General features: G+C 44.5%; 1 protein-coding gene across 17 annotated transcripts in view; it reads left to right on the forward strand.

The window, feature by feature from the left end:
* Positions 1 to 26002, forward strand: part of JAKMIP3 (Janus kinase and microtubule interacting protein 3) — a 157353-nt gene that overhangs the window by 64314 nt on the left and 67037 nt on the right. For 11 of the 17 annotated variants that reach the window (XM_068258192.1, XM_068258193.1, XM_068258191.1 and 8 more), the window contains 9 exons: positions 5224 to 5349; positions 8110 to 8238; positions 8324 to 8407; positions 13493 to 13555; positions 13957 to 14055; positions 16991 to 17089; positions 17176 to 17235; positions 24892 to 24957; positions 25805 to 25873. In XM_068258192.1, the coding sequence (XP_068114293.1) occupies positions 5224 to 5349; positions 8110 to 8238; positions 8324 to 8407; positions 13493 to 13555; positions 13957 to 14055; positions 16991 to 17089; positions 17176 to 17235; positions 24892 to 24957; positions 25805 to 25873 (795 nt within the window). The remainder of the gene's footprint in view (positions 1 to 5223; positions 5350 to 8109; positions 8239 to 8323; positions 8408 to 13492; positions 13556 to 13956; positions 14056 to 16990; positions 17090 to 17175; positions 17236 to 24891; positions 24958 to 25804; positions 25874 to 26002) is intronic. The other 6 variants (XM_068258195.1, XM_068258197.1, XM_068258199.1 and 3 more) reach the window with 1 other exon arrangement.

The raw sequence follows: 26002 nt of genomic DNA on the forward strand, positions 1-26002 counted from the left end.
CTACCCCAGGCCCCTGTGTCATAGACCACACGGGCCGTGATCGGGTCAATCGCGCAGAATCAGAAACTCGGTCTCGCTGCATAGATGCCCATATGTGGATTTGAACTCTATGAACCGACTAGCCGAGAGGAGCGCCCTGACGCCAAAGGATTCACCACACACGTACAATTCAAAGGCTTGCCCCCACATGCGAGTCAGCACAGGACTGTAAATATATTAGCACACTGCGAACACTGTAAGTTAACCCTTAGCGGTATGCAGGGATCGGCGCCAGATTTGTCTATCTGTGCCCAATTCAAGCATACGGGTTATAAATACAAGATACTCTAGAACACAAGGTAACGTTTTCGGAGGCGTAAGTCCGATTGTGTATGTTCAGCAACAGGTCATAACCGTAAAACGATTTTAAACGTTTTAATAACAAAAATGCATTACACACATACACTAATTAACATCTACACACGCAAAGCTTAAAATAAAAGGGAATAATTGTGAAAGGTTTATGTTAAATGTGGGATTTGTAATTTAAGAACAAAGTCTTTCAGAGACCAGAGTAAATCATTTAAAAGGATGTGGTTGTTTATTTAGCATTATTGATCTTCCATGAATATTCAAAAAATAAATCAATAAAGGTACAAATCTTAGTTACATTATAAATGATTACAAAAGATGAACAAATTGATTGCTGAGTAATCTGCAAGTATATTAATAAAAACCTATTGTATTGGCTTGTATGTCTGCATGTCTGTTGATGTGTCTGTGTGCATGTGTGAGTGTGTGTTATGCTGCATACACACTTGAGATAAAAGTCTCTGGAAAAGGCAAGATCACAGACCAATTATACCCCATTCCATGTAGTATGAGAGCCATACTCTACACAGTCTATTCTATGGAGCTGAACTCCCCATCAGATAATAATCTTTGCAAGATGCTGCACACAAAGATGCCCGTACACATTCAAAAGATCATTATCTGCAAAAGATCTGTTCCTGCAATAGATCCATTCCTGCAAAATGCATTCATAGTCTATGAGATCTGCAGATCATCATACACACCTTGTTTAACAGGCAATCATCTGCAGATCAGATCCACCAGGATTGATTTTCAGATCTGCAGATGATTGCCAGATATGCAGATGAAGTCTGTTAAACAAGGTATGTATGAGGATCTGCAGATCTCATAGACTATGAATGCATTTTGCAGGAAGAGATCTTTTGCAGATAATGATCTTTTGAATGTGTACGGGCATCTTTGTATGCAGCATCTTGCAAAGATTTTATCTGATGGGGAGTTCAGCTCCATAGAATAGACTGTGTAGAGTATGGCTCTCATACTACATGGAATGGGGTATAATTGGTCTGTGATCTTGCCTTTTCCAGAGACTTTTATCTCAAGTGTGTATGCAGCATAAGTGTGTAAAGCTGAAGGGACAAGGAAAAAGAGACCCCTTCCCGCCTCAGTACCCTGTATAACTAAAATGGGATGGACCCACAGTATAACACGATGCTATCTGTGATTGGTCCAATTAAATAATGCTGTAGTCTCTATTGGTCGACTACTGAATCTAGATGCTTTAGTTAACTGTTCCTTTATCCCAAAGCGCATGGTCAAACTAGTTAAATCCAGAATTCTAACAGCTTCATTGTACTGCTATGGCTTGAGGAATGCACACCCTGCCCCCAATGATGAGAACCACATGCTCTAATTACCTTTATGGCTGTCCTATACATACCATTGCTTCTCAAAGCAAAGAATTCCTGAGAGCAGACCTATTGTCTATAGAATTACCAACCCAGCCTTGTTACCCTAACCTAAATAATAGATTTCTTTTCGATCAGTCTTATCAATATCACATATACAATTTATAGCTTTGATATCTCAATCGCGTCACATCCAATATAGATAATTATCCTTCCCTTCATAGCAGGGCCCTCGCTATGCAGAGAGCTCCAATCATCACATATTTAGATTACTCGATTAAAATATTAAAACTACTTATTACAGTTTACTTAGCCGAAATGGAGTCTGTGTGGGGATATCTCCTTCTGGGAAAATAAATGCAAAGTCCTTGGTTTCAGAATCATAGGCCTTTAGGTATATTTTGTAATCCAAAATCATAAATAAACTTTGCCTATATCAACAGCCACCTTAAATTGTAATACCCACACCTCAATGTGAGGGATCAGCCCCACCAAAATATGTTGTATAATATTATAAGCAATAAAAATGGGAGAGATCCTAGGTATATGCAAAAATAGAAAATTAGCTTTATTGTGACACCGAATCCAATCATGTGTAGCCAAATTAAAATCAATTAAAAGTAGCCTGTATTGAGCACACCACCATCCGCACCTTCATCACGCACCACACACTCAACCACCCCTAGCGGTACCGGTACCAGTTTAGCCGTATCTTCAGAGAGGGGGAGAGAGTAGTATGTGCTTAATAATGAAGAGCAATCGGAATCCTCTTCAGCTTGCAAGCTACTTATAGCAGAGTCCAGATAGTCTCACCATGAGTAGTTCCGTCATTCAGTTACCGTCACTGCGATGTCATTTGAACGATTCACCACCAAGGTATGGATCATCGGACAGCGTAGGCTCTGCTGCGTTGCCGTATGGCGGGGAACGCGCACTGATGCCGTGTCCTGCTATCGTGATGTTGCAGCCGTGAGGAGCGCTCCAGGTCACGTGATTCAGACCCGCCCACCGACGCGTTGCGCCCGCCCACTTGCGAGCTTCGTCAGGGTGTACGTGGGCGGGCGCAACGCGTTGGTGGGCGTGCGTCGGTGGGCGTGAGTGAGTGCGTTAGGCTGTCCTGTCCCCGAGAAGGGTCGTACACCAATAACCGGACGGGTTATGGTTATGAATTTTATATCAGCACATTGGTCAGATTTTAACGAATAAGATTATATTTCATTGCTGTGCTATACACGGTTTTCATTTAACAGACCGAAATTATAAACTACATACATATTAAAGAGACTCCGTAACAAAAATTGCATCCTGTTTTTTATCATCCTACACGTTCCAAAAGCTATTCTAATGTGTTCTGGCTTACTGCAGCACTTTTTACTATCACAGTCTCTGTAATAAATCAATGTATCTTTCCCCTGTCAGACTTGTCAGCCTGTGTCTGGAAGGCTGCCAAGTTCTTCAGTGTTGTGGTTCTGCTATGAACTCCCCCTTCCAGGCCCCTCTATGCACACTGCCTGTGTATTATTTAGATTAGGGCAGCTTCTCTCCTATCTTTTACAAGCTGGATAAATCGTCCTCTGAGCTGGCTGGGCTTTCACATACTGAGGAATTACAGACAAAGGCAAAGCTGTTTGCAGGAAGAACCGAGCAGCCTGAAACTTCAGTGCATGAGAACTGCAAGGGGAAAGAAACACAAATGATCTCTTGAGATTCAAAAGGAAGGGTGTATACAGCCTGCTTGTGTATGGATGTATTTTCTATGTGTGGACATACTGTACATCATCCTACTTCCTGTTTTGGTGGCCATTTTGTTTGTTTATAAACAAACTTTTTAAAACTGTTTTTAACCACTTTTAATGCGGCAAGGAGCTGCGAAATTGTAACAGAGGGTAATAGGAGATGTCCCCTAACGCACTGGTATGTTTACTTTTGTGCGATTTTAACAATACAGATTCTCTTTAACCTGTTCCCCAGCGGTGCCTCTCTGTCTGACGTTGGCAGGGGACCCCTGGGGAGCTAGCTTCCTTTGGCTCCCCCTGGATGAAAGGAATTTTTGGTGCTCAATTAGCGGCTGAGCGTGACCAGCTAGAACAACCTTTGATGTATTATACCATGCTAGGGTTTCACACCCCTTGGCTAACTAAAAAGTTACTGGCCAGCAAGGAATTAATTTCCAGTGTGGGTGATGGGTTTGCTTTCACTCAGAAGAGAAGGAAAAGACATCTGTTGTACATTTAAACACAAAGTGACATTCTGCTCTGTTTTGCGGAACGATACAGAATCGCTAATCGTCTCAACTTCCGTATCATTCGTGACACCCTGCACCATTTTTAGCAGCATAGCAACTCACCGGCTCCTGCTGGCACACACGTCTATGTGCTGCTCTCATCCTCATCCTCACCAGGGCGCCTCTTCTCAATGGCCTGGTGCATGTTCTTACGTAATAACAACATGCAACAGGTTACTGTGAAGGTGGGGAGCATGGACTAATGGGGCTATGAGCCAACCATGATAGGTGAGTTACTATGCTGTCAGTACAATACAAATCCAACCGAACTTGACCTTTTCTTGGATGAGAAATCCTAATTCATCGATGAATTTCCAAAAGGCGGTTAAACAGCAGCAATCCAGCATGACGTTTCAGGCTACATGCTCTTTATCAAATGCTTAAAGCGGTTACACAGCAGAGTTGCCAAAAAGTTTGCAGAGCCCCCTAGAGCAAAAGTCAGGGTGAGGCCTGGGGAGGGGGTTTCCAGTGCTTAGGGGCCCTGGGGCAATTGCCCGGGATGACCATATGCTAACGCTGGTCCTGCTTGTTGACATTTTTTTCAGTTTTCTATTTTCTTGGTGTATCATTCTGGACACCATTTAAAGGAAATTAAAGAAACAATCACCGGGGGGTACTTACAGTGTCGGACTGGGAGGTGGGAAAGCTGAGGAAATCCACTTGCTGGCCAAGCAGCAGTAATCAGGTGTTGCTGCTCACAGTGAAGACTTGCTGCAGGTTTCTATTGTGAGTGATAACACAGGGTTACTGCTGCTTGGCCAGCAGGTGGATTTCCTCAGCTTTTCCACCTCCCATCCAGACACTGGGTACCTCTGGATCCTAATTAGGCTTCCCCCATCCGATTCAGCCTCCTGGATCCAGCGCATAAAGCCCCTGAAATCCACGTGTGGCAATATCTACCTTCAGGGCTCCTGAGCCTGCGCAGTAGAGGGGACCCGATTGGGCTTGTCTCTTTCTGCTGGAGCCTGAGCGGAGAGCTTCTAACTTGCCCGCGCTGCAGCCCCGGAGGTCAATATTGCTGCGTGTTACAGCTCTTGTGCAGTGCTTGTTGGGCGAACTTTTAGAGGAGCCAGCGCTGGATCCCCAAAGCTAAAGAGGAAGGGGAAGCCTCATTAGGATCCTGAGGCTTCCCCCTCCCGAGATAAGTACCTCCAGGGACTTTATATTGTTACAGGTGTACTTTAAGTCTGACTTGTTCTGTGAATTGATACATTTTTCATTCTAATCTCGGTTTTGTAGCCCGTTGTGGAAACATTCTTTGGCTATGATGAAGAAGCCTCACTGGATTCCGATGGTTCTTCCATTTCCTACCACACGGACCGCACAGATCGCACTCCCTGCACGCCAGACGAGGACGTGGAGGAGGTGATTTATCCATTTCTGGTTTATTTCTTTTGTGTTGATGTTTTCTACAGTGCTTTGATTCATTATCATTGTTGTTGTCATTGTGTTAGTCATTGTCTAATGTCCATTTCACTCTAAGGATGTTTTTTGGGGGGGAAACCATTTCACTTACTAACATGTCACAAAATAGTTAGGCGACGTGCTGAAGGTCAGACCTCTTTGGCCAAGGAGAGGATTCAGTAGAGGCAACTTGAAGACAACCCAGGACCATTATTGAAGTCATTTAGCTCTTTCTGTATCATAAGTACAAAGTTCAGGTGTACATACAGATTGACAAGGCTAACGCATCATACATGCAACATTTCAGGAGTGACGTCCGCCCGTTATCAAGCCTGTGCAGCCTCCTACCCTTACACAGACTTGCTAAAGCTGCGACTGTCCTCCTGAGTCCTGCGAGACCTGGCCATCTCCTCTCCTGCTCCCCAAGTGACCACCAAAAGTAAGGCTCCCTCCCTCCTATTCTATGATTGATGGGGGGGGGGGGGGGGGGGGGCGAGCGGGCTAATCTGCTGCCTAACTAAAGGGGAAACTTGCAGCCTAATACACTATATATACACTAAGGGGGATTATATATATATATATATATATATATATATATATATATATATATATATATATATATATATATATGTATATATATTATGTATACACACACACACACACACACACTAAGGGGGGATCTGCCTACATATACACTAAAGGGGATCTGCCTATATACACTAAAGGGGGGATCTGCCTACATATACACTAAAGGGGGGAGCTGCCTACATATACAAGACTAGCAGCCTATATACACTAGGGGGGGTTGTCTATAATAGGCAGATCCCCCCCCCTCGTGTATATAGGCTGCTCGTCTTGTATATGTAGGCAGATCCCCCCTTTAGTGTATAGATAGGCAGATCCCCCTCCCTAGTGTATATAGGCTACTTGTCTTGTAAATGTAGGCAGATCCCCCCTTTAGTATATATAGGCAGAGTATATATATATATATATATATATATATATATATATATATATATATATATACACTAAAGTGGAGGATCTGCTTACATATACAAGTCTAGTAGCCAGGACTGTGCAGTTGGGGCAATTTTGGGCACCCGGAGTCGGAGTCGTGGTTTTATAAACTGAGGAGTCGGGCGTCGGAGTCTGGGGGAGGGGGGGGGCACCAAAATCTGGATACGCTCAGGGCGCTGTGAAACCTAAGGCCGGCCCTGCTAAAGGGTGGCCATCACTCCCATAACGTTGCACGAATGATGGTTTGCAATGGCGAAATTGTCTGGAGGTAAGTACAGTTATGTAAGTGGAAACTAGGGATGGCCTTGCCTAGGATAACTCATGGGAAAGCATGTGATCAGTTTGATCAGCTGATAAATTTGTAAGGTTCTGGTTTGCTGGGATGACTTCCTAGTTTAACACATGATCATGACAAGCAAATCAGAGCTTTACAAATCAAGCTGATCAAACTGATCTTACGCTTCTCCATGATTTCTCCTAGGCATGGCCAACCCTAGTGGAAACCAATCTGTGGAGATCTGTGAGTGTTACGTCCCATTATATTCTGCATTTCCTATTGTGTTGTGAATAACAAGACAGAAAATGAAGGAAAGTCCTCTCCAGAACAGATACAGACAACAAGGTACATAAAATCCCACAGAACAGAACTCCCACCAGCTCTCTGCATTATAAAAATCGTTTTGGTCTTCGTTCGCACTTTCTAGAGCCTTTGGCTGTATATTTTTTTTTATTGTCAATACACTTGAAGGACACCCGAGGTGAAACTAAACTAATGAAATAAACAATTTTATCTATCTTCCTTCCCCTAAAAATGACTTTTAAAGATATTCCCCAGTTCTATTTTATATTTAATCTATTTTTTAAGTTTTTACTGTTTTATTGTTTTGCTTAAAGAGAACCTGTACTGAGTAAAATTATTTAAAATAAACACATGAGGTAACTTCAAATGAACATTAAATAGTTACCTTGCCATCAGTTCCACTCAGAAGCTCACCATTTTCTTCTGACAATGATCCCTTCCAGTTCTGACAACATTTTGTCAGAACTGAAATATATCAGTTGCTGTCAGTTATATATCAGTTGCTGTCAGTTATAGCTGAGTGGACAACTGATGTGCCCGGTAATGTCCATGTTTCCCTATGGCTCAAGTGGACGATGTTACAGTTTAACAGTGTGCTGACCAGAAAGCTGTTATGGGGTAATGGCCATTTTCAGAATGGAGGACGGAGAATTCCCTTGATCACAGTGGACAAACAGGACGCGGGAGAAGAGAAAGAGATTGAGAAGTAGATTACACGGGAGGTAAGTATGACTTGTGTATACTTATTTTGACTTTAATTTTCAGTTCAGGTTTTCTTTGACACATTCATTAAAATAAAATATAAAATATGCCAGAGCTAAAATCTATGAACTATTGACCCTTTTTATCGCTTTCCTGCTCTCAGAAGACATTTTCTGCTAGGAAAGTGTTTTATAGTTGGAATTTTTCATCAGTGAGGGTCACACTATAGTCTGACCCAGTCCTGACTCAGACAGGAACTGTCACTTACATACGAGATGTTTAACTCTTTCAGGCGCAGAAAGAAAAAAAGGAACACAGCATAGTTATATATCTGTGCTAGGCACTGTACATACACATGTCTATCTCATCATGTCACATGTCACCTTGGGTGTCCTTTAAATACTGTTTTGTCTTCTAATCAGGGTATGGCCAAAGAAGAGACCGAACTGAGGTTCCGACAGCTGACCATGGAGTACCAAGCTTTACAGCGGGCTTATGCTCTTCTGCAGGAACAAGTGGGTGGTACCCTGGATGCAGAGAGGGAAGTGAAGGTGAGTATACTGTGCAATGCTTGTGAACCCTTGTAGGTTTGCTTAAACCGTACGTTTCTGACGTTTTTGTATTTGGTATTTGCAGACCCGAGAGCAGCTTCAGTGTGAGATCGTTTATTATCAAGCAAGACTGGAAGACTTCGAGAAGGCCATGTCTGAGCAGGGACAGGTGAGATGTGATGTTATAAACACTAATAGAGGGGCTTAGATTGACAGTATGACTGATCGGTATTTGAGGCTTGCTGTGTACCACGACATTTCACGTACCGTGTGCCACGACATTTCACGTACCGTGTGCCACGACATTTCACGTACCGTGTGCCACGACATTTCACGTACCGTGTGCCACGACATTTCACGTACCGTGTGCCACGACATTTCACGTACCGTGTGCCACGACATTTCACGTACCGTGAGCCACGACATTTCACGTACCGTGTGCCACGACATTTCACGTACCGTGTGCCACGACATTTCACGTACCGTGTGCCACGACATTTCACGTACCGTGTGCCACGACATTTCACGTACCGTGTGCCACGACATGTCACGTACCGTGTGCCACGACATGTCACGTACCGTGTGCCACGACATGTCACGTACCGTGTGCCACGACATGTCACGTACCGTGTGCCACGACATGTCACGTACCGTGTGCCACGACATGTCACGTACCGTGTGCCACGACATGTCACGTACCGTGTGCCACGACATTTTACGTACCGTGTGCCACGACATTTCACGTACCGTGAGCCACGACATTTCACGTACCGTGTGCCACGACATTTCACGTACCGTGTGCCACGACATTTCACGTACCGTGTGCCACGACATTTCACGTACCGTGTGCCACGACATTTCACGTACCGTGTGCCACGACATGTCACGTACCGTGTGCCACGACATGTCACGTACCGTGTGCCACGACATGTCACGTACCGTGTGCCACGACATGTCACGTACCGTGTGCCACGACATGTCACGTACCGTGTGCCACGACATTTTACGTACCGTGTGCCACGACATTTCACGTACCGTGAGCCACGACATTTCACGTACCGTGTGCCACGACATGTCACGTACCGTGTGCCACGACATGTCACGTACCGTGTGCCACGACATGTCACGTACCGTGTGCCACGACATGTCACGTACCGTGTGCCACGACATGTCACGTACCGTGTGCCACGACATGTCACGTACCGTGTGCCACGACATTTCACGTACCGTGAGCCACGACATTTCACGTACCGTGAGCCACGACATTTCACGTACCGTGTGCCACGACATTTCACGTACCGTGTGCCACGACTTTTCACGTACCGTGTGCCACGACATGTCACGTACCGTGTGCCACGACATTTCACGTACCGTGTGCCACGACTTTTCACGTACCGTGTGCCACGACATGTCACGTACCGTGTGCCACGACCTGTCACGTACCGTGTGCCACGACATTTCATGTACCGTGTGCCATGACATGTCACGTACCGTGTGCCACGGGTGCTGAGGTCTCAAGCGTGGCTCATTATCTTTTTTTTATTGCACTTCAGTCCTCTAAACAAAATTAACTTTTACACCAAAATCTAGGCTTTGTATACTGAACTTGAACTAAATGTGTATAGCCTTCCTGTGTAGTGTGTACAAAATTGTTTTGATCTGTTTTTATGAAAGGGATTCTTAAGTGAAAATAGACTTATGATATAATGAATTGTATGTGTAGTACAGCTAAGAAATAGAACATTAGTAGCAAAGAGAAGAGTCTCATTTTGTTTCCAGTGCAGGAAGAGTTAAAGTGGACCTGAACTCAGAACTCCTCTCTGCTCTAAAAGATACACAACAGCATAATAACATTTAAACAAAATACATTTTTTTGTTACATCTGATACAAATCCTAAAATCAATCAGCACTGTTTCTACTTCCTGATTCATGGAAGCAGACATATTGTTTACAGCCTGCGCTTTTGCAACTATCAGCTAAGGCGATCGTTATCTGCTACGTGTGTATGGGGCTTTACAGGATCAGCAGGATAGCCAGGTGGGCCGAAATTTCGCATCGAATTCGCATTTACGCATCATAATCATAATGCGAAATTTCAGGGAACATCATAATTAATTTCGTAAGCAATAGTAGCATTTCATAATTTCACTTAGTTTTTCGTATAATTTTTGCGCAATTTTGCAAAATTTTGTGCCGACTGGAGGTTAACAGCAAAGACCCCATACATGCTATTGACACCAAAATTGCTACATATGTTAAGCAGAATAGTGGGTACAAGTCACAAAAAGAATTTTTCAAAAAGACATTGTAGTTTTTGAGAAAATTGATTTTAAATATGCAAAGAAAATATTTTTGCATTTTTAAAATCTATTTTCTAAAAAACGACAAGGTCTTTTTGGGGAAATTTTTTTTTTGACTGGTACCCACTATTCTCCTTAACATACGTTTCAATTTCGGTGTCAATAGCATGTATAGGGGCTTAGATATTCACTGCCAAAGTCGGCACGAAATTACGCTGAATTTTAGGCGACATTACGAATCAATATACGAAATCAATTTAATTTACAAACTGTAATTATGTATAAGGCTGGTTTCACAGTGGGACGTTAAAGTCCCACGTTACAGCAGCCAGTAACGCAGGTTAACTCACAGCACTGTAAAATCAGTGTGCTGTTCACAGTGCCCACGTTGCGTTACACAGTAACGCAGCACCTTAAAAACAAAGTGCTGCATGCTGTACGTTATACTGGGCTAAGCCACCTTAGACTGTTTGCACATGCTCAGTAATGTTGGAGGAGGAGGTCTCCCCTCCTCCGCAGCCAGCCACATGGCTATTTAATATTCACTGCACTGTGGAGACTCCTGGTGGGACTGTAGTGTTGTCCGGATCATGAACGAATCGTTCACTTGATCCGGATCTTTTTTGTGAGTCGAATCATCCGGATCATCACAATGAACGATTCGGTTCACAGTGGATGTCTGTCTGGAAGAAACAGGAACATACAGAATGTATAGTGCAGGGAAAGTCCTGTCCTGCTAGTCATTTCACCCAGTCTGCTTCCCTAGTAAAATGATTCAAATGATTTGGTTCAAAGATCCGGATCTTTTCAATGATCCGATTCAAATGATCCGAATCCTTAAAAAGATCCGGACTTCCTATCACTAACCTGGAGCGGCTGCTTTGAGAGCTGCATAACGCAGCTCAATCTGACGTCCAACTGCAACACCACCATGCGTTGCGTTAGGGGCACGTTATGCGACCATAACGTCCCCTAAAGCGCAACGTCTTGGTGGGAAAGTAGCCTAAGGGTAAATGCAAAAATGTACCCAAAATGTTGCGTAATAGTTATTAGCTGATTACGATCATCACTGAGGCAGGCAACTTGCATTGTTTACAAGGAAATAAATATGGCAGCCTCCATATGTCTCTCACTCCACTTCGGATTACGTTTAAAAAAAACTCAGTTTGCTTGCTGCCTAAAAAAAAAAAATCTCAGAGGGAGTGGAAAACCTTGATGATCTAGTTACCATGGTACTTGTCAAGGGGTATCGGTGATTTTAATTTTGTGGCTGATTGTTGTATATAACAGCTGTATCCTTTTGTCAAGAAATGCCGTTAGCAATAAACTTCACTAGAGCAGAAGGATTTTTCGACTTTTTTTTGAAAGTAAACTTATTAACTCTTCCGGGAACTTAAATTTTTTTTTTTTTAATCTCAGAACTCATAATGTTGTGGCTTATCTGTTGGAGAAGAGGATAAATGTACATTTTTTCATTCACATGCTTGCTCTCACTCTTCAAGAAGCTTGCCCCCTTTTATCCGCATTGAGCGCCATTGTCGTCATTTCTTTTGATTGCTTGTTTTTTTGATCTTATCATGTATCTACACAGACTTACCTGAATACCTGCGCTGGCGGGTACAAAGTCAGAACAATCAGACTGCAGCACGGCCATGATTAATACCTCCTGCGTCATTCCGCTGTGCGCCGTCTTTGCCATTTAGCACAAATTCTTGTTTTGTAAAATCACAAAGCAAAGAACCCCAGCGGGGCAGAGAATATCAAACGGTGGATTAGTGAGATGAAGTATCTGCAATGCTAATGATTCCAAATGCATCTACGCTATTAAGGGAAAATTGGTTTGACGACTTGCTTCTCTGTGATATTCAGCCCCCCCTTCCTTTTTTAGAAAAATACGCACCCACCCACACAGCACTGTATTCTTTTGTACCGAAGCGTTTGTAGAAAATCATTTTTTTGTGAACCAGGACCAAAAGGGCTTTTTGCTTTTGGCATAAAGGAACCTTTAATCTCCCTACTGAAAAGGACGGCAGAGTACAAATCTGTCTACCGAAAACTGAACTCATTTGTAAATTTTACCTCCAAATGAACACTACCTTGCCCTCACTGTGCATTGTTTTGAGACAGTGAGTGAAATACACAAATCGTTTTGTCGTGCCCTACTACGCCAGCGGAACAGTAAAAAGGGGCAGTCGCCCATTATAAAAATTGTGGCAAAGAAGGGAAATTTGGGTGCCCGGGGGCACCGAGGCTTCCGGATACGCAAACTGCGGCATTACATAGTGGGTGCTGCATATATTCAGAATGGCTAGTTTAATGGCAACCTGCAGCTTGCTAATTTTAAAAGGTCTATTTAATTTTACATGAGGACAGAATGTTTCAGCCTATTTTGGTCTTCATCAATGTTAGGTATGGACTGGATGTGGTCCTATGGGTTGGACTTATGGGAGTGGTGTTATAGGCCACCCTGATAAAGGCACGGAGAACCTGGAACCCAAAAGCCTCTTGTTGGAAAAGCTTTGACAAGTACAATTTTGCATTCTTAAAGCCCAGTTCTGGGATCTTTTCTTACTTTAATAATCATAATAAAAAAAAAAATCTGCCTCAGCACATCCCAAAAAATGCTCTGATCCAGCGGGGCGGAAGCACGTGTGTAAACATACTCTGTTAAACATAGGATTTGTTTACATTGCCACTTACAATGAAGCGAACCGGGTGGGAGTGACAAGTTTGCTCACACGTTTGCCTCAGGCAGAAAAAAGTCTAAGACCGGCCCTGGGCAAGAGATGACTATGTTTGCCTCCTAAAAAAGCCTTTATTTACTAAGAGGAAAAAATGCTAGCAATCCTGCAAACCTGAATTCGATAGTTAAGAAAAAAAAACTTAGTATAGACTGAGCTGTGTTTTTGCTGTTCTCTGAACTCTCGCTATTGTCTCTTCTTTTGTTGTGAAGGACATGAAGTGGATCGAGGAGAAACAAGCTCTCTACAAGAGGAACCAAGAGCTGCTGGAGAAAGTAAGAGACTCACGCTGACGTCCTTTCTGTCTTTCACACATTCAAGAAAAAGCAAATATATTTTTACATCCGAAATGTTGCACAAATATGGATACTTACCTTGGGAGGGGTCCTCCAGAGACAGTGGACCCCTTCCACAGTAAGTATCCATATTTGTAAAACCTCAAAGTTTTGTTTTAAGTTCACTGCATAAAATCCAAATCCAACAAAAATGCTGTATTGTTGCCACACCCTATCACCCATTTCCCTTCCTACACCCCCCCCCCCCCAACCACCTGGGGAAACGTGAATCCGGTGCTTGGCGTTTGAGAAGTTATAAAGCAAGTTGGTGTTTACCATTTTGACCTAACCTTACCCTTCCACCCTGACATGCCTAACATCTGTGTCTTCATTTCCTGCAGATAAAACAAATGGAGACTGATGAAGCCAAACTCAAACACGATGTCCAGGATGCCAAAGACCAGAATGAACTCCTAGAGTTCCGGATCCTGGAACTAGAAGTAAGAAAAGGAGAAATGAGACTGTGGCCCTTAATCCATTCACTTTTTCCTCCTACGTTTTCTTCTTGCTGATAATTTTACATAATAATTTCATCATTTAAAAAAAAAATCATAATTTTTAAAATAACTTTTCTGCAATTGAGAAAGTACTGAAAAATAGGTGAAAAGGAACTGTCAAAATTATAGAGTATTTTTAAGAGCCATTTTATTAATAAGCAGGGATGGTCGGAAATGCCAATTTCCATTTCCACCGAAAATCCGCTTTCTGCCATTGCCAATTACCGATTCCGCTTTCCGCTAACGATTTTCGCATGAATTTCTGCCGAATTTAACATTGATTTTCTCAAAAACTACAGGGTCTTTTTGAAATAATTTTTTCCCTCTTCTTCCCACTTGTCTGCTTAACATTCCCTGAAAGTTTGGCGTTTCTAGCACCTATAGGGGCTTTTCTATTAACCTCGAAAGTCGGCATCATACCGCATATCGGTAATGCGAATTTTCTGCATTTTACATTAGTCAACAGTGGCCAACTTTGGCGGTTAATAGCAAAGCCCCCGTAGGCTCTAAAAACACCACATTTTCAGGGTATTTTAAGCAGAAAAATTAAAAACAAGAGGAAAAAAATATTTTAAAAAGACCCTGTCGTTTTTGAGAAAATCGATGTTAAAATCGGCAGAAATTACCGCAAAATTCCGCATTGGGACCGCTATGCAGTATGACGCCGACTTTAGAGGTTAATAGCAAATCCCCCATAGGTGCTAGAAACACCACATTTTCAGGGAATGTTAAGCAGAAAAGTAGGAACAAGAGGAAAAGACCTTGTAGTTTTTGAGAAAATTGATGTTAAAGTCGGTGGAAATTTCCGCGGATATCTGCCTACCACACTTGCATTACCGATTTCCAAATTTCAATGCGGAAATGCAATTCCCGCGGAATCCAAGCGAGAATCCGTATTGATAATGTGTGAAAATATCACCTAGGAAAAAAAGGGAGAAAAAGCGAATTGAATAAGGGCCTATGTGGTGTTATTATATCCTTCAGTGTATTTCGTAGGAGGGGACGGCCAAAGTCTTAAAGAGCATCCTACCCACTGATATTTTTTGGTGATTATTTTGTGACCAGTTGTCCAAGGACACCTCTGTCTTCAGCAGAATAAACTGAGACAACTGTCAAACTTTTGTACCATGACTAAAGAGGGGTGGGCAGCCACAGCATCAAATTCCATTTACCCACTGCTGTGTGTTCATTATGTAGCCTGGAACCTAAAGTCGCGTACACACGCTGCCGACAGCTTTGTACGTTCAAAGAACGGGATTTCCTGGAGGACTTCCCCCGTCGCCATGGCGACGGGGCGGGATGACGTCACCGAGCGCGGGGCGGCAGCGATCGGTGTGCTGACGCAGCTAGCAAAGTGCTAGCTGCCTGCAGCAAAAAAAAAAAAGTAATCGGCCCAGCAGGGCCGGAGAAAACCTCCTGCGCGGCTTACCGCCAAGGAGGTTAACTGACTAAATAAATCCCTCAGAATCCTCTATGAAGAGATGGACTAGTCCAAAACCTGTTGCTTCTGTCAGATTTCTACTATCTACTGTAAGTGACAGCATTATAGGAGAAAAGTAATTTATGGCTCATTTTACACAGGAAAAAAATTACTTCTTATTTGTCAGTTTCCACGTATTTTAAATTTTACAATTTTTCGCCATATTGCGACTTTAACTATTTCTGCCACACTGACGTGAGCATCACTGCTGCGGTGCTGCGCTACGGGCGCGCCCCCATGGTGTCCCCTGGGATCAGTGAAGGGGAACATGGTTCCTGATCACCGATCCATGTCCCCAGCAGAAAAACCAAAGCGCTCTCACAAGAGGCTTCAGTCTTTCTGTACGTAAAAATTTCCGCATCCCCCTTGTGCTTCCGCTTAGTGAGAAGCACAAGGAGAAAAAACAATTTCAAGGTGGCCATCTTGTGGCCAAATAGTAAAACTACATCTACATATTTTTTACTTTACAATTTACACATAATAACATTAAAAATTAACTGTTTATTTCCCACACCAATATATTATCCAAATAAAATTTTTAATGGAAAAAAAAAATTACAAAAAAAAACCAAAACATAAATAGTTACCTAAGGGTCTGAAATTTTTAAATATGCATGTGAAGGGGGTATACTACGAACATTTTTTAAATTATAAGCTTGTAAATAGTAATGGACACAAAACGGAAAAAATGCACCTTTATTTCCAAATAAAATATTGGCGCCATACATTGTGATAGGGCCAAAATTTAAATGGTGTCATAACCGAGACAAACTGGGAAATAAAATACATAGGTTTTAATTATGGTAGCCTGGATTATTTTAAAGCTATAATGGCCTAAACCTGAGAAATAATGAATTTTTTCCATTTTTTCTTATGAATCCTGTTAAAATGCATTTATAAAAAAATAATTTTTAGCAAAATATACCACTCAAAGAAACCCTAATTAGTGGTGGAAAAAACAAGATATAGATCAATAAATTGTGATAAGTAGTGATAAAGTTAATAGCGAATGAATGGGAGGTGAAAATTGCTCTGATGCATACGGTGAAAAATCCCTGCGGGCTGAAATGGTTAAGTGACAAGACTATACACTCTACAGCGCTGCAGAAGATGTCAGCGCTATATAAATACTACTAAATAATAATAATATATTTCTTATTTTCAAATGCTAAAATGAAGACTTCTGAATTAATGCTAGGGAGGGGACCAGTGTGGTTTGAATGATTGAAAACGACATCTCTTGATTCTGAATTCTTTGTGATATGCATGGTGAGGGGTGTGTTAGAGACGTGGTTAGAGAATTCTGCCAGGGGCGTGTCCTATAATGCCCCTCTTTCTTTTCTCAAAAAGTTGTGCGGTATGATTCTGTTGATTTTCCTTTTTTTTTTATCTTCCCAGGAGCGCGAGCGCAGGTCACCCGCTATCAATTTCCACCTCATTCCCTTCCCGGAAGGGAAGAGCCCCCTGCAGGTGTATTGTGAAGCAGAGGGGGTCACAGTAAGTAGACAGCCTCCTGTGTATTCCGTACGGAGCTCTCTTTGCTGCCTTGTCTGTACTGATTGGGTGTGATCCGTTTCCTTCAGGACATCATAGTCTGTGAGCTGATGAAGAAGCTGGACATCCTAGGGGATAACGCCGTAAGTGTATGTTCCCTTTCTGAATCGTGCATGTTCTTGCAGCCTCATCTGTCACGCGCAGACACAGGCGGCACCAGCAGGGGGAGCCCTCAGGCTGAGCACAGGCTGATGGTGGCTCTCAGAGGTCATTTCACAATGTGTCTGTGTCTGATGCACTGTATGCTGCGTACCTCCCCTTCCGCTTTACTGAATACCTTATGTGTTGTGTGCCAGTGGTTTTATGCTTTTCGCTTACTGTATATACTCGCATATAAGCCTAATTTTTCAGCACAAAAAATGTGCTGAAAAGTTTCCCCCCTGGCTTATATGCGAGTCAATGGAGCAGAACGGATGGTGGAGCAGGTTTTGTTACTGGCAGAGGAGCGTAATGATCATGTACTAGTGATCCTGCTCTTGCCAGCTTTCTCCCTGCTGTGTCCATGCCCTCCATCCCCTGCAACATGGTGTGCAGATTGCACTGCTCAAGACTACCTGTGTCCCCTGGCTTGTAGAGCGGAGAGTGCAAGCAACGAGTCAGCGGTGCAATGATCGGGGACACAGCTTTATCACTCTTGGGACACATCTGGCTATGGGGTGGGGTGCTGACTTGTACTGGGGGAACATCTGGCTACTGTGGAGGGGCTATATTGAGGAGGGGGCTTATTTGCGAGTCAATCACTTTTTCATGGTTTCTGCTGAAAAAGTGGGTACCTCGGCTTATACGCGGGTCGGCTTATACGCGGGTCGGCTTATATGTGAGTATATACGGGTATTTGGGGTTTGTTCTGTTTGCTGAAGTATGTTTCTAGATTTAGAAAAAAAACAGGTATCTAGCAAAAGAGGTGGCTTGTGCAACCAAGGCAAGTGCTTAGGGCCTAGTGAGCATCAAAGGGCCCACCTGCCACCTTCTTTGACCTCTCTCTACTTCAGCTTACCAAAAGGACCACAAGGGGGCACCAGATCTATTGCCCCATTAAATCTTAATCCATATCTGCTTGTGCAGGAAGATACTCTAGTAATCACTGGCTTACCAATAGCCCCAATGACCCCGCTGTCGTGGGTAGGTGTGGGGGCTCAGGGGAGTCCAGCCTGCTCCTGTATGTAATGCAGAGTAGCAGCAGAGCTTTACACATGACTTGCCCTCCTCTTCAGTGCAGCTCATTGCTGCGCCGTACAACCAATCAGCTTGCAGCTCCAGTCTCTGCATGTCACGTGACGGGGACAAAAGCTGGAGGGTGGTTGGCTGCTTGGCGTGGCAATGAGCTGCACTGAAGAATGTTAGAGGACTGGTCATGCCACCGGGAGCAGGTAACATATAACACTCCACTACCACTGCTGCTCTGCATTACGCATAGAAGCGGCCCCCGTCGGCTAATACTTGAGGTGGGTTCCCAGCCAGGGGCGTATCTGGGTGACATAGCGCCTATGGCAAACACTGAAATTGCGCCCCCCTCCCCCATCAGACCACCTTGTCCCATAATAATAGCTTCTTTTCTTGCAATGATACAAGTCTCCCCAGTATAGGTTGCTAGAGTTAACCACCAAGTAAAAGTAACCAGAGATAGCGCCCTAGTATAGGTAGCCAGAGGTAGTTCACCCAGTATAAGTAGACCCATGTTTACATTACCCTCCCAGTATATGTAGTTAGAGATGTCTCCCGAGTATAAGTAGCCTTCTTTAGCATAAGTGGTAAGAGGTATCCCCCAGTATCAGTAGTCCCTCAGTATAGTTACTGAGAGGTTCCCCTCAGTATAAGTAACCCCCCAGTATAGATTTGGCAGGTGTCCCTCAGTATAAGTAGACACCCCCCCCCCCTTCCCCCAGTATAGGTAGTGAGAGATGTCCTCCAGTATAAGAGCTACGTTACTCCCCTGTCAGTAATTCCAAATTTTGAGATTTTGAAGTGGACACTCAAAGTCCCTCATCCAATTCCCTTTTCCTCCAAAGTTTTGTCTTAGGAAATAATTTTTCCTCTTCTTTTTAAAATAACTCATTGATAAGGTGTGACATATCACCTAGGAGAAATCTCATGCTAGGTACACACGATACAATTTTCTGACAGATTTACTGTCAGATCGATTATTTCCATCTGGTCAAATCTGATTTCCAATCCATTTTCTGTTCACGTCTATGGAAAATTGATATCGATCGGAAATCAAATTGGACCTGTTGGAAATAATCGATCTGACAGTAAATCTGTCAGAAAATTGTATTGTGCATACCTAGCATAAGGAGAAAAAGTGAATTGGATCAGGCCCATAGTGTCTTTAACCACTTCGCATCCAGACCTTGTTTTCCCCGTATTGACCAGAGCAGTTTTGACGCTTTAGCGGTGTCCCTATTCAATCAGCAATAACTTTATCCCTACTCACTACACCTAAATGATCTATATATCGTTTTTTTCAAGACAAACCAGGCTTTCAATGGGGGGTATTTAGTCACAAGAACAATTTTGTTTTCTAGGCATTTTAATTGAAAAAAGGGAACAAAAATTAAAAAAATGCATTATTTCTCAGTTTTTAACAATTCCAGTTTAAAAATAAAAAGTACCACAGTTTATAAAACCATTCCACCAGTTAATGTCCCCCCTAATATAGTCAGATGTGCCCCGAGTATCAGCCCAACCTTCCCAGTTTAGCCAGATGTGACCCCAATATCGGCACCCCGGTATAGTCAGATGTGTCCCATGTATCTACCACCCCCCAGTACAGAGAGACAGTAACGCCGCCAGGATTGGCACCCCTCATTATAGGCAGTTGTGTCCCCCGGATAAAATTTCCCCCTTTATAGCCATATGTAACCCCAGAATTGCCCCCCCCCCCCACCAATTATAGCCAGATGTGCCCCCAGTATTAGGTTACCCCCTCCCCCAGATAATCAAATGATCCCCCATTGTCAGATGTCATCCCCCCCAGTTACCCAGATGCCTGGCAGTTTTTTTGCACCCCCAAACCCCCCCCCCCTCCCCCCCCCCAGTGTGGGTAGCCAGATGTATGACCCCCCCCCCCCCCCATTAGGCAGCCCCTCCGTGCACAGATGCTAAAAAAATGTAAATAAAGCTGCCTCTCTCACCTTACCTCGTTCCAGCGATGAGCCTGCAGCCTGAGCATCCGATCCCAGCTCTGATCTCAGCCGCGTATTGCCGGTGACCCGGGTCCCGGCTTGATGACGTCATCAAGCCGGGACCCGGGTCACCGGCAATACGCGGCTGAGATCAGAGCTGGGATCGGATGCTCAGGCTGCAGGCTCATCGCTGGAACGAGGTAAGGTGAGAGAGGCGGCTTTATTTACATTTTTTTTAGCCATCTGTGCACGGAGGAGGGGGAGATGAAGGATCACGCTGTTTGTTACAGCGGTGATCGTTCATCCGCGGGGGGGTCACTAATTGGCTACAAGGGAACATGTTCCCTTTTGCCAATTAGTAAGGCAACCGACAGTGCCGGGGGGTGCGCTCTGAAGCGCACCTGTCCCTGCACAAAAGGGCTTAAGGCAGGTCAGTATATCTACGTGGCTGTGGCTTGGAGAGTGCCACAGCTGACGTAGATATACTGTAGTGGTGGGGAAAGTGGTTAAAATCAATTGTTAATTAATATTTTGGAAGACCGCTTAACGAGGAACTGTCGCGAAAATCTTAAAATTTTAAACACATACACATAAGAGGTACATTTCTTCCAGAGTAAAATGAGCCATAAATTACTTTTCTCCTATGTAGCTGTCACTTACAGTAGGTAGTAGAAATCTAACAACACCGACAGGTTTTGGGCTAGTCCATCTCTTCATGGGGGATTCTCAGCAAGGCCTTTATTCTTTATAAAGACATTCCCTGAAAAATCTTTATACAAAGATGCTGGCCAGCCTCCCTGCTCACTGCACACTATTTTGGCAGTTGGACGGAGCAACGGCCATTCACTAAGTGCTTTTAAAAATAAAGAAAACCCTGAGAACCCCCCTATGAGAAGATGGTCTAGTCCAAAATCTGTCGGTAATGTCAGATTTCTACTGCCTAATGTAAGTGACAGCAACATAGGAGAAAAGTAATTTATGGCTCATTTTACTCATGAAGAAATGTACTTCTTATGTGTGTGTGTTTTAAATATTAAAATTTTCTCGACAGTGCCTCTTTAAAGCTCACCTAAGCGAGGGGTATATGGAGGCAGCCATATTTATTTTATTTTTAAACAATACCAGTTGCCGGGCAGCCCTGCTGATTTTTTGGGGGCTGCAGTAGTGGCTAAATCACACAGCTGAAACAAGCATGCAGCTAATGCAGTCACACTTCAGTCAGAGCACCTGATCTGCATGCTTGTTCAGGGTCTGTGGCTAAAAGTATCAGAGGCAGAGGATCAGCAGGACAGCCAGGCAATCTGCATTGTTTAAAAGGAGATAAATACCGTATGTCAGCCAACATATCCCTCTCACTCCAGGTTTGCTTATATAAGATGATGGTTGACTTTTACCAAGCACCTTGTTCTGTGGGCAGGGTAAGGGTGAGGAAGCAAGAATTCGGAATAGACGGTAAAGAGACCCTTGAGTTATACACCGGTTTGGGAAATTGGAGAAACTGTAATTTTGGGGCGCTACTGGTGCCCAAATTTCCCCTAAAAATCAATATTTTGAATGGCGCCTATGGCGTGCCCACCCTTCCGCCGATAGGGGGCGCCCAAGTTTCCCGGATCAATTGAGAACACCCTCATATGGGTCTGCATTGAAAGGGGGCTTAGATGCTTTCCTTGCATTGAAAGACATACATAGATATAATTAATATGTAATTCCCAACAGAGTTTATCCAGGGATTTTATCTGACTGCTATCTGGAGTCGGGAGGGAATTTTTGACCTTTTTACGGGTGAGTGACAAAAGCCTTGTAAGAGTTCTTCACATTCCTTTGGATCAGGGTGCAGGAGAGAGTTATACCCATTTTTTTGAACTTGATGGACTGACTTTTTTTTTTCTACCACACTAACAATGTAACTACTGTATGTACTGTAATGGGGGCCATTTTGTTGTGGGAAGCACCTAGGTTGGGACTGCAGCTTCTTGACAAGCGATCTGGGCAAGGTAGGCTTCACTCTAGTTTCTAGACTCCTTTGATTTTGCTTATTTGGCCTGGGACCCAGTGACGGTGTTTAGCAAAGCGTCAGCGATTTCCAAATTGTGGAAGTCTGCAATTTGACCACAATTCCCGATGCGATCGCTCTGGGACCCCTCCAGAAATGCTGCAGCCCGATCGCCGAGCATTATTATTAATTATTGTATTTATAAAGCGCCAACATATTACGCAGCGCTGCACAATAGACACCGTAATTTTCGCCTTATAAAATGCACTTTTTCACCCCCAAAAGTGTGTGTGTGTGGGTGGGTGGGGGGGAGTCCTTGCAATTTTTGGATCGACTGCAAAAGAATTTGCATGTGATCGTAACGGAAAAATGCATAGAAAAGGGGATCTTTTTTGGGTGCGTCTTATAAAGTGAAAAATACGGTAAATGGGGAAACATACCAGGAGAACATACACGGAGCTCACAACAAAACAAGATCATGCAAATGTCTTTGATAACAGTAGTTCAGTGTCTTTGTTCAAAATAGAGACTGTTCTAGTCTGCAAGAGGGGTGACAGACAGTAAGATTGCATAATTAAGCTGGAAACACGAGGGAGGAGGGCCTTGCCAGAGGCTTACAATCTAAAGGGTAGGGGTAGAGACAACAGGTGCGTCTGTTAAGAGGGTGCCCAGCAGAACATATTATGGTGCTGACATAGGAGGGTATGTGAGCATAAAAAGGTAACTCTTGAGGGCTTGTTTAAAGGTATTAAATGTGGGGGTGAGTCTGATGGAAGGTGGGAGTGAGTTCCAGAGAGTGGGAGCAGCCCTAGTGAAGTCCTGCAATCGTGCAGGGGAGTGAGATATGCACAGTGCAAACAGGTAAAGGTCATTGGAAGATCATAGGGGCAGACCGGTTTGTGCTTGTGGACAAGATCGGAGTTGTAGGTCGGGCAGGTCCTGTGCACCGACTTGTAGGCCAAGCACAGATTTCGCAGTTGATCCTGAAGCTGATGGGGAGCCAGTGGAGGGCTTTACAGAGGGGAGTTGTAGAGGTGCTGAAATAAGATGAGTTGATCAGTCTGGCTGCCACATTCATTACCGATTGAAGGGGGGCAATACGGTTAGAGGGGAGGCCAGACAAAAGAGAATTGCAATAGTCTAGGCGGGAGATGACAAGGGCATGGATGAGGAGTTTAGTAGTGTCAGGGTAACAGGTAATAGCAGATCCTGGAGATGTTGTGGAGGTGGAAGTTTCAGGATCGAGGGTAACACCTAGCAGGGCCGGCCCGCTCATGAGGCGGGGTGAAACTTTTGCCTCAGGCGGCAAATTTCTAGGGGCGGCATCCGCCCGTCGGTGTGTGCGGGGAGCCGGCCGCCCAGCTGGAGGGGTAGCGGGCAGGACGGGGGTATTGGGCCTAGCGGTGGGGAGGGGGGTCGGACCCCCCCCTCCCTCGCCTGGGTCCCCCGTCCTCCGCTCCCCTCCAGCCTTAAATACATCAGAAGCGCAACTCGTAAGAGGCAGTGGGCGGGGAGGACTCACCTCTTCCTCGATCCAGCGTGCGCTCCACTGACGTCACTTCCTGCAACGCCGCCCACTGTATTGTAAATGGACGGCGCTGCAGGAAGGGACGTCAGTGGAGCGCACGCTGGATCGAGCGAGGAAGAGGTGAGTCCTCCCCGCCCACTGCCTCTTACGAGAGTTGCGCTTCTGATGTATTTAAGGCTGGAGGGGAGCGGAGGACGGGGGACCCAGGCGAGGGGGACCCAGGCCACTAGGCCCAATACCCCCGCCCTGCCCGCTACCCCTCCAGCTCGGCGGCGGCGGCCCCCACTACGGGGGGGGGGGGTGCGGCGGCATGCAATAATTTTTTCAAAATTTGCCTCAGGCGGCAAAAAGTCTAGGGCCGGCCCTGACACCTAGGCAGCAAGCATGGGAAGTAGGGCGGATGGTAGCGTTGTCAATAGTGATATGTAAATCTAGGAGGGGTGCAGCTGTGCGGGGTGGGAATATCAGAGGCTCAATCTTGACCAAAATAAGCTTCAGGAACCCGACGGCCATCGAGGAGGAAATGGATGTGAAGCAGGTGGAGACCTTTTCCATGGTGGAGGAGGAGAGATCCGGGGTGTGGAGGTATATCTGGGTGTCATTGTCTTACAGATGGTAGTTGAAGCCCATGGAGGATATGATTTTATATATTTTACAAAATTCTTTCAAGGGGTTATAGAGTGAAAGCAGTAAAGGTCCCAGGATGAAGCATGATCACCAAGCACAATCGCTGCAGTGGGACTGGCCTCATAGGGTTCCACAGCTGCAGCGCTTTGCCGAAATTGGGCAAATGCTACTGAAGTGCTGCTAGTGGGTTCCAGGCCTGCGCTGTATTAAGTATGTCTCAGTTGTTGACCTGTAATCCAGATAAGGGTCTGCTGGGTGTAATCGATCCAAATCTTTTGAAGCCCCATCTGTGTCTGATGTTCTATTGCGGTAGAGCTGTCGTACTGGCATGGGATCTGCAACATATTTCCATTCTCTGCTAATGGAAATGTCCCCACATGCTTCTTTTCATGGTGTAGCTTTTGCTTCTGAATATTTAAATGAAGTGTATTTTTCATATCTCTCTAATCCATATTCATTTTTTTGGGTGCAGAATTTAACCAATGATGAGCAAGTGGTTATTATCCAAGCTAGAACAGTCCTGAACCTGGCAGAGAAGGTAGGTGTACTTTAATGCCAGCTCAGCGCACTTTGTGGGTCCATTGTTATTTGTGGTGGTCACTGGGAGGCAATAGTTAGCATACGTTTTGGAAGCACAGCAGGATAACTTAGAATTTCGTCCTCTGGTAAATTGAAAGCAAGTGGTGGGATTAGTCGAGAGGGCCAACACATGAGAAGTGGTGGATCCGTCTCTAAGAAACATTTATAAGTTATACAGATGAGAGTTTAGATTAGGGGTGTCAAATTCACAGTGAGACAAAATTGAAAACCAAGTCACAGGCCAACCTCGATGTCTAGTGGCCACCTCCTTCTGTTATACAGTTTTCTGGTGCCTAATGGCCAGCCCTGTTTCTAGGGGCAGGCAGACTGGGTGATCGCCGGGAGCGATGCGGCGGAGCGGCAGGGGGGAGCAGTGGCGGGGGATAGTGGGCATAGAGGTTAACAACTCACCTTCCGGGATCCACCGCAGCGTCTTTCTTCTTCCTCTCCCAAGAGTTTGCCGAGTTGGTAACAGTGCCCCCTGTGATGACATAACTACATGTCATCACGGGGTACTGTTACCAACGCGACGCATGCCTAGGAGAGGAAGGAGATAGAGGCTGCGGGGATCCTGGAAGGTGAGTTGTTAACCTCTATGCCCACTCTCCCCCACCGCTGCACCTATGCCCGGCTACCTGTACTGGGAGCAACTCCTCTAGGAGGGGTATGTGCCACAACGGTAAGACTGTATGATACCAGATTTGTTGACAATCTTAAAATCATTTTGACTGGAACTGACTCTATAAATTAGCAGTAATGCGAATTGACCGTTGGCTATTTGGCTAATGTGCATTTATCCCTTTCAGTGGCTCCAGCAAATAGAGGTGACGGAGTCTGCCCTGCAACAGAAGATGGTGGATCTGGAGAATGAAAAGGTAAAATTGACAATATACTCAATTATTATTGTTTTTATGCACTTGAAACAAAAAGAAAAACCGAGAGCCCAATATAGTGCAGTAAGTCTAACAATTGTTGGCGAAATAATTAACAGATGTGGATATACT

The sequence above is a fragment of the Hyperolius riggenbachi genome, chromosome 10 (assembly GCF_040937935.1).
Source record: "Hyperolius riggenbachi isolate aHypRig1 chromosome 10, aHypRig1.pri, whole genome shotgun sequence".
NCBI classification, from domain to species: Eukaryota; Metazoa; Chordata; class Amphibia; order Anura; family Hyperoliidae; genus Hyperolius; species Hyperolius riggenbachi.